This window comes from Leptonychotes weddellii, chromosome 11 (genome assembly GCF_054177405.1).
Source record: "Leptonychotes weddellii isolate Sample4059 chromosome 11, ASM5417740v2, whole genome shotgun sequence".
NCBI classification, from domain to species: Eukaryota; Metazoa; Chordata; class Mammalia; order Carnivora; family Phocidae; genus Leptonychotes; species Leptonychotes weddellii.
In genome coordinates, this window is record NC_138379.1 from 10,616,416 (window position 1) to 10,625,244 (window position 8,829).

Sequence of the window (8,829 nt, forward strand, 5' to 3'; positions counted from 1 at the left end):
TCCTGCGGCCGCTCGGCAGCCAGCCAGTGCCTGGTGTGGAGAGGAGACAGAAGAGCTGTTTGGTGAACGAATAAGTCAACGTCTGCAAAGCTAGTATTGGAGGAGATCTTGCAGAGGAGGCAGCAAGGTAGAGTGGTCGGATGGAGTCAGAGAGTCCTGGCTCAGAGCCTCCTGGCTCCTCCATGTTGCTGCTGTGTGAACCTCGGGGTGTGGCTTAACCTCTCTGAGCCTCAGGTTACACCAACGTAGAATGAGACTATAAGGCTCCCTCTGGGTTGATGTGAGGATGAAGTGAGAAAATGTGGGGAGTGCCCAGCACATACTAAACACTCAAAGGTAGGTATTTAAAGTCATCCATCCACCCTGTCCTTTTACAAGGGAAATGATGCCAAGAAGGGACCAATATACCCGGGCATCATTGTGCAGTTAGATAAACAAGTTTAAAGACCTAGTTCTCTGTTTCCTTAGCTGTGTGACTTTGGACAAGTTACATTACTTCTCTGTACAACAGTTTCTTCACGTGCAAAGGGAGGTAACAGCACCAACTTCATGGGGTTATCAATGAGGAATAAATGAATTAGTATTTATAAAGCACTGAGGATAGTACCTGGCCCATAGTGAGAACTAAACAAGTATTTGTTAAGTAGTTCAATAAAATTATACAGAGTGGCAAACCTGGATGTCTTGACTCTTTGCTGAATAACTGAAACTTTTATGAGACCCTTGCTCCAAGCTATGCCCTGGGGAGGGACATTCAGAATGGCTGAAGTGGAGCCCTTGCAAAGCTTGTGATCTAACATTTCCAACCTAACCTGATCGGAGTAAACTGAATATATCTCTTGTGGAACTAACTGTTCTAACAACCTGCACCTGCTGTGGCTGGCCGCTTACCTTTGGGTAGATGAGGACAGGTGACTGGCACAGACCCAGCTGAGCAACCACTAGAGAAGAGTCTGCTCTAAATAAAGCCCCTCAACTTCCCTGGGAGTGTGGGGGTGCTAATGAAGCCCACAAAGTTTTGGGCATCAATTAATTAAATGTTAGTGCTCCTGGACTGCTCTCTGGGGAGGGACAGAGCTGAATGGCACTACGCAGATGGTCTCAAGGTCCCGAAGCATCCACGTTTCTGGGCAATGAGATCCATTTTAAGTTCCTGTCAAAAGGGGTTTAAAATGCTCCTATCTTACTGACCAGGAATGATATTTAGACCACGACAATGAAGCCATCGATGGAAACAAGGATAGAGGTAGAAAAGACTCAATTTAGAGAAACAGAAAGCTGTTCTAAAATCTATATTTATTTATTTTTTTTTTAAGATTTTATTTATTTATTTATTTGAGAGAGAGAGAATGAGAGACAGCATGAGAGGGAGGAGGGTCAGAGGGAGAAGCAGACTCCCCACTGAGCAGGGAGCCCGATGCGGGACTCGATCCCGGGACTCCAGGATCATGACCTGAGCCGAAGGCAGTTGCTCAACCAACTGAGCCACCCAGGCGCCCCTAAAATCTATATTTAAAAAACTGAAACATTAAAAAAAGAAAATTACAGAAAAAATAATAAACAGAAAGCTGTAGCATCCCACAGCCAAAGCCAATGTTTTGACAAACAGCTTAGAAGTCAAGGATTTCCAAGGATTTCACATGTGAAAATTAAAATTGAAAGCCACGGCCGCAGAGATAGAATAAGATCTCTGAAAAAAGGAATGGAATACCAACACAGGGGTAAAGGATAAAAAGAATGTGGAACCATAGAAGGGGGTCCCATAGACCAGCATCAAAGCCTTCAACAATGGTGACATAATGGTACAGCAAACTGTAGAGTTCCGATTTCAGTGTCCGGAGCCCGTCATTCATACCAAGTCCCAAGTCAAAGCACCTTCTCCAGGATGGCTCCCATGTAGTCCCTAGCTAACAATTAAATTGCTATCTAGGTACCCAGGATGGCCAAAACAAGTTGAACAGTGTTCTTTACAGCATTCTGTCTTAATAAGTCTTACTTCTCTTGGGGCACCTGGGTGGCTCAGTTGGTTAAGCGACTGCCTTCAGATCGGGTCATGATCCCAGGGTCCTGGGATCGAGCCCAAATCAGGCTCCCTGCTCAGCGGGGAGTCTGCTTCTCCCTCTCCTGGCCCTACCTGTCCCCTCATGTGCTCCCTCTTGCTATCTCTCTGTCTCTCTCAAATAAATAAATAAAAATAAAATTTTAAAAAATTATTAAAAAACAAGTCTTATTAAGGAGAGCCCGTGATGTAATGAGCACTGGGTATTATATAAGACTGATGAATCACTGACCTCTACCTATGAAACCAATAATACATTATGTTGGGCGCCTGGGTGGCTCAGTTGGTTAAGCGACTGCCTTCGGCTCAGGTCATGATCCTGGAGTCCCGGGATCGAGTCCCGCATCGGGCTCCCTGCTCAGCGGGGAGTCTGCTTCTCCCTCTGACCCTCCTCCCTCTCATGCTCTCTGTCTCTCATTCTCTCTCTCTCAAATAAATAAATAAAATCTTAAAAAAAATAATAATAATAATAATACATTATGTTATTAATTGAATTTAAATTTTAAAAAATGAAAAAAAAACAAGTCTTACGTCTCTCAAATTATTCATTGTGACATTCTCTGGGTACCTCTGGGTCTCTTTGGTATCCCCCAAAGAAGGAATTATATTCTCAGAAATGCCCTATTTACAAGAATACATATTTTCCTGTCATGATTTCATAATTTATCTTCATTGCAGAATGATCTACCATTAATAGTGGGTTTAAAATCTTTAGCCGTTGAAACTTCCAGCTTAAAATAAGTCACTGGGATGTAATGTACAGCATAAGGAATATAGTTATTAACATTGTTCTAGCTTTGTTTAGTGACTGATGGTAACAAGACCTATCAAGGTGATCATTTCATAATGGATAAAAATGTTGAATCACCATGTTGTACACCTGAAAGTCATATGATATTTTGTCAACTATAATGCAAAAAACAAAGCCAGAAGCTGATTAATTAATTAAAAAGAAAAACTTTTGCTGTCAATACCTACAAATACCATGTATCTCACCAGCACTTCAGATTCTGGTAGATAGGTCTTTTTTTAAGGGAGTGATTGCTTTACAATGTAAATAATCACACTCACGAGGCCTCTTTTTTTCAGTTTTTTTCTTTTTTTTTTTATTGAAGTATAGTTGACCTATAATATTATATTATCAGTTCAGTTTCTCATATCAGATTTTATTAAAACAAGATTCACTTTTACATACGTAGGATCGTTTCTAAAAGTATGCTTCTGCGTTTTTACCATTTTAAGTAATTTATCTTCCACAAGCTCAAAATCGTAAGCTTTACCAATACTTCCCATAGAGTTGTTCTTAGAGTCAAAATCCAGAAAGCATTCTGTTTGAATTTGAGTTCTTTCTGGAACCATAAATGAGAATACATGACCCTGTATGAAGGTTCATTCTATATGTCAACTTCACTGGGCTAAGGGATGCTCGGACGGTCATTAAAATATTTTTGGGGTGTGTGCGAGGGTTTTTCTGAAGAGATAACACTTGAATAAGTAGACTGAATAAAGAAGATTGCTCTCATCAATACAGGTGGGCATCATCGAGTCCATCGAGGGCCTGGATGAACAAAAAGGAGCAAGAAGGGAAATTTTGTTCTCTTGGCTGGTGCTGGGACATCCTTCTTCTCTTGCCCTTGGACATTAGAGCCCCTGATTCTTGGGCCTTCGATGTCAAACCACAACTTACCCTATATGTTCCCCTGGTTCTCAAACCTTCAGGTCAGACTGAATTACACCACTGATTTTCTTGGTTCTCCAGCTTGCAGATGATAGATCATGGGACTTCTCAGCCTCCATATTGTGTGAGCCAATACCTATAATAAATCTCTCAATCTATCTAAATAGATAGATAGTTATATCATTATCATTATAATGATAGATGATAGATAGATCTTATTGGTTCTGTTTCTCTGGAGAACTCTTATATACCCAGTATGATTTGCTTTGTTTCCCTCAGCCAGAAACCTAAAAGTCAAATGCATTTTGTGCTCAAATCTACTCAGGTCAGGTGTCTGAAAGTTCTACTCTTATTTCATTCATATGAATTCTTATTTCTGATTCTGAAAGGTTCTCATCTTTGCACTGTTTATGTATCTTGCCATCATCCAAAAGAATATAAAGCACATATATAATATTCAATAAATTATATATAACTTTCAACAAATGAAATGGTTTTCAAAATGTGTGATTTGTGCCCTCTCTACTAATCATTAAGCAACAGCTAAGACACCGGGTGGGGCAGGGGCGTAGATGCTGTGGGCATGATCATATCATCTGTTCATTCTTGGCCAGGTGAGAAACACCATCACAGAAAATCTGTCCTTCCCCCGACCCAGTCAAGCTCTGCACTTTTCTCTTCCATACACTGTAGGTTCTAGAATGAACATTCAAATGGTGATCGTAAATGTTTTTAAGAGTACAACTATCTAAGTGTAAGGAATGACTTGAATTATAATTGTCTTTTAAGCCTTACTTCAAGTGAGTTGACATTGCCATACAGATCTTCTTAAATGCATCTTTTTTTTTTTTAAAGACTTTATTTATTTATATGACAGAGAGAGACAGCGAGAACAGGAACACAAGCAGGGGGAGTGGGAGAGGGAGAAGCAGGCCTCCCGCGGAGCAGGGAGCCCGATGTGGGACCTTAAATGCATCTTCTTAAATGCATTTTCAGAGCACAGTTTGGTAAAGAGGGCAGGTGGGTCTATATTTCAAATAAGACAATGTAGCTTCGAAGAAAATAAGTACATGGATCACAATGGAAAATCAGCTGTGGTTCTGAGGACTTTGTGGTGGAACCTGCTGGTTGTCTGCCAAAATTTGTTCTTTCCTTTTTCTTCACAATAATCAAATTGGGGCTGGGTACCTGGCTGCCTAGCTATGGACTATTTTTAGCACCCTGGCTATTAGACATGACTATGGCTAGCTTCTTACCAATAGAGGTGAGTAGAAATGATGGTTTCCACATCTAGTGGAGAAACTTTAAGACATGGGGTTTGCTTCCTCTGTGATCTATCCTCACCCTTCTTGCCCCCTGGGACCCTGTGTCGACCATGTAAATAACAAGAAGGCCCTAGATTGGGGATTGGCAAATGGTCTCTGTCACAACTACTCAACTCAGTCATTGTAGCGCAAAAGGAGCCATAAACAACATATATGGTGTCACTGTATTCTAGTAAAACTTGATTTATGGACACTAAAATTTTTAATTTTATAAAATGATTATGCATCATGAAATATTATTCTACTTTTGATTTGTTTACAATCAAGTATTGAAAGTATAAAAACCATTCTTAACTCACAGGTCATTAAAAACAAGTGCTGAGTTGAATTTGGCCTACCGCTCTTAGTTTGCCAACATCCTAAGAGATGTTGACCCTGCAGATGGACGGAACTTGGGTCTTTGAATGCCTGTTGAGCAGAGCCACTCCCCAACCTGGAACACTCACCTTGGACGGGTGCAGGAAAGAGGAAATCTTCCCTCTTCAAGCCACATTATAGTTAGGTGTCTCTTGTTACAGCAGATTAATATTTTACTTTAACTAATACCTAATCCATAACTCCTGGCTACCCAGGGCACTGCTCTGTCCCACAGCCCTCCTTCTGAAAAGCCAAGACAAGAAAACTAGATCCTCACTTGCCTCCTCAGTGACCTTTCCAAGACCTGAGGGAAAAGGCTCGGCCCAGAGCTCCCTTCACCTCCTTGTTCCGAAGACTGTAGATGAGGGGGTTGAGCATTGGCGTGACAATGGAGTAGAAGACAGACACCACCTTGTTGAAGTTGAAGGAGGAGGACACTTTTGTCCGGACATACATAAAGAAAAGAGTGCCATAGAAGAGGCTCACCACGGTCAGGTGAGCTGCACAAGTGGAGAAGGCCTTTCTGCGCTCAGTAGCCGAACGGATACGCAACAATGTCCAGACGATGTTGCCGTAGGACACAGAAATGACCATAGAGGAGGCCAGGAGCACCGCCAGGGAGACTAGGAAGTCCGTGGTCTCCTTCAAGGTGACATCTGAGCAGGACAAGGCTAGCAGGGGTGAGGCATCACAGAAGAAGTGATCGATGACATTGGGGCCACAGAATGTCAGCTGGGACATGAGGTAGATAGGCAAAACAGGTGTGAGGAGGCCCACCAGCCAACAAGCAGCTGCCAGACGGACGCAGGTGCCCCACGACACCAAGGTCCCATATCGGAGAGGCAAACAAATGGCCACATAGCGGTCATAGGCCATGGCAGCCAGTAGGAAACACTCGGTTGCTCCCAGGAAGGTAAAGATGAAGAGCTGAGACAGGCAGCCAGCGTAGGAGATATTCTTGCTGGCACCTACCCCGATAAAACCAGCCAGCATCTTAGGCACTGTCACTGACGTGTACCAAATTTCAAGGCAGGACAAGTGTGTCAGGAAGAAATACATGGGTCTACGTAGCCGCTGGTTCAAAGCCACCACCAAGATGATGGCCAAGTTCTCCACCAAGGTGAACAGGTAGATGGTGAGAAAGAGTGTAAAGAAGAGGAGGCGTGCTTCATGCACCCCAGCAAAGCCCACCATGACAAACTCTGTTACATGGGTCCAGTTTGGGGCATATGGCAGCATATGTGGGAGTGGAAGTCAGGACACTCATAGCCTCATAGATGAAGACAACTCAAAGAGAACCAGTGAGGATGGTGCACTAGGACATCTTTCATTTTGGAAGAGGAAAGCAAAGTCCAGTCATTGTCCCTGCCCTCAGAGAATACATAGTCTGTGAGGAGCTCCAGAAAACAGACAATTTCAGTACAAAATTTAAAGTGCTGGGGGCGCCTGGGTGCCTCAGTCTTTAAGCATCTGCCTTTGGCTCAGGTCATGATCCCAGGGTCCTGGGATCGAGCCCCACATGCAGCTCCCTGCTCTGCGGGAGGCCTGCTTCTCCCTCTCCCACTCCCCCTGCTTGTGTTCCCTTTCTCAGTGTGTCTCTCTCTGTCAAATAAATAAAATCTTTAAAAAAAAAAAAATTTTAAGTGCTGGATATAGATGGTGATATTATGGGAGGAAATAACAGGGAAGCTCCCCCAGTCTGGAGGAATCCAAGAACACGTCTCAACTGGAACCTGGAAGTTAAGGATAAGTGAGTGAGATAAAAGAGAAGTAAAGAGAGCACAGCAAGGGGGCACCTGGGTGGCTCAGTCAGTTAAGCACCTGTCTTCCCCTCAAGTCATGATCCCAGAGTCCTGGGATGGGGCCCCTTGTCAGGCTCCCTGCTCAGTGGGGAGTCTGCTTCTCCCTCCTCCCCTCCCCCCCATAAATAAATAAAATCTTGAGGAAAAGAGAGAGAAAGAGCACAGCAAGTATAAAATCCCAGATACCAGAGAGAACACCATGCATTTGGGAAATTTTAAGTACATACAGGTTACCATGGAAGTTAAAATCTTGGCTTCCTGATCAAGCATACCTGGCTTTAAATGCAAAAGAATTTAATGAATAGACTAGTGGAATTTTACAATAGATAATCCCTCTAAAGCATTTAGCACCATGTTCAGGTCAATACACAGTAGAGAAAAATTTAAATGTTGACTTCTCTTGGATTCAAGTATGGAGGGAAGATGGCTCTTGTTGAGCCTGAGGAGCTTAAACAGAGGAATAAGCTAAGCCCTCTGCCCTTCATAAGGACGAAGTTTGCTGTGCCAAGGCAGCTTTGGCTTGTGGTGGAAGGATTAAGAAGGGACACAGAAAGCCAAGTGGGGAGGTTTTGCAGGTCATAGCATGGGATGATGATGGCCACGGGCACAAGGCATGGGGAGTGAGCAGGGCTATTCAGAGACAGAATCGGGGCTCCTGGGTGGCTCAGTAGGTTGGGCGTCTGCCTTTGTCTCGGGTCATGATCTCAGGGTCCTGGGATCCTCACGTGGGGCTCTCTGCTTAGCAGGGAGTTGGCTTCTCCCTCTCACTTTCCCTCTGTGTTCTCTCTCTTCAAATAAATAAAATCTTTAAAAAAGAGAGAGCAAGGGGCGCCTGGGTGGCTCAGTCGTTAAGCATCTGCCTTCAGCTCAGGTCATGATCCCAGGGTCCTGGGATTGAGCCCCGCATCGGGCTCTCTGCTCTGCAGGAAGCCTGCTTCTCCCTCTCCCACTCCCCCTGCTTGTGTTCCCTCTCTCGCTGTGTCTCTCTCTGTCAAATAAATAAAAACTTTAAAAAAAAGAGAGAGAGAGAGAGTGAGAGAGAGACAGCATCAACAGGATTGTGTTTGAATCCAAGTTCCAACATCAACTTGAGATGTGTGACCATGGGCAAATCACTAAAAATTCCTTTTTTAAAAGCAGATAATAAAAAAAGAGGTGTTGGGAATGCAAACTGGTGCAGCCACTGTGGAAAAAAAGTATGGAGATTCTTCAAAAAATTAAAAATAGAACTACCCTGCTATCCAATAATTCTACTACTGGGCATTTACCCAAAGAAAACAAAAACACTAATTCAAAGGGATACATACACCCCGATGTTTATTGAGGCATCACCTACAATAGCCAAACCGTGGAAACAGCCCAAGTGTCCATCGATTGATGAATAGATAAAGAAGATGTGGTGGATATATATACAATGGAATATTACTCAGCCACCAAAAAGAATGAAATCTCACCATTTGCAACAACACACATGGATCTAAAGAGTAGAGTGCTAAGTGAAATGTCCATCAGAGAGAGACAGAGACCATATGATTTCACGCATATGTGGAATTTAAGAAACAAAGCAAACGAACAAAGGGAGGGGGAAAGAGACAAACCAAAAAATAG

The 8,829-nt window shown here is 43.2% G+C and overlaps 1 protein-coding gene across 1 annotated transcript; it reads right to left on the bottom strand.

The window, feature by feature from the left end:
- Window positions 1–4,677: 4,677 nt before the first annotated feature.
- On the bottom strand, window positions 4,678–6,956 carry OR6Q1 (olfactory receptor family 6 subfamily Q member 1). The gene has a single exon (XM_006728548.2). The coding sequence runs from the start codon at window positions 6,656–6,658 to the stop codon at window positions 5,705–5,707; it is 954 nt and encodes a 317-aa protein (XP_006728611.1). The 5' UTR covers window positions 6,659–6,956; the 3' UTR covers window positions 4,678–5,704.
- Between the last annotated feature and the right edge of the window lie 1,873 nt (window positions 6,957–8,829).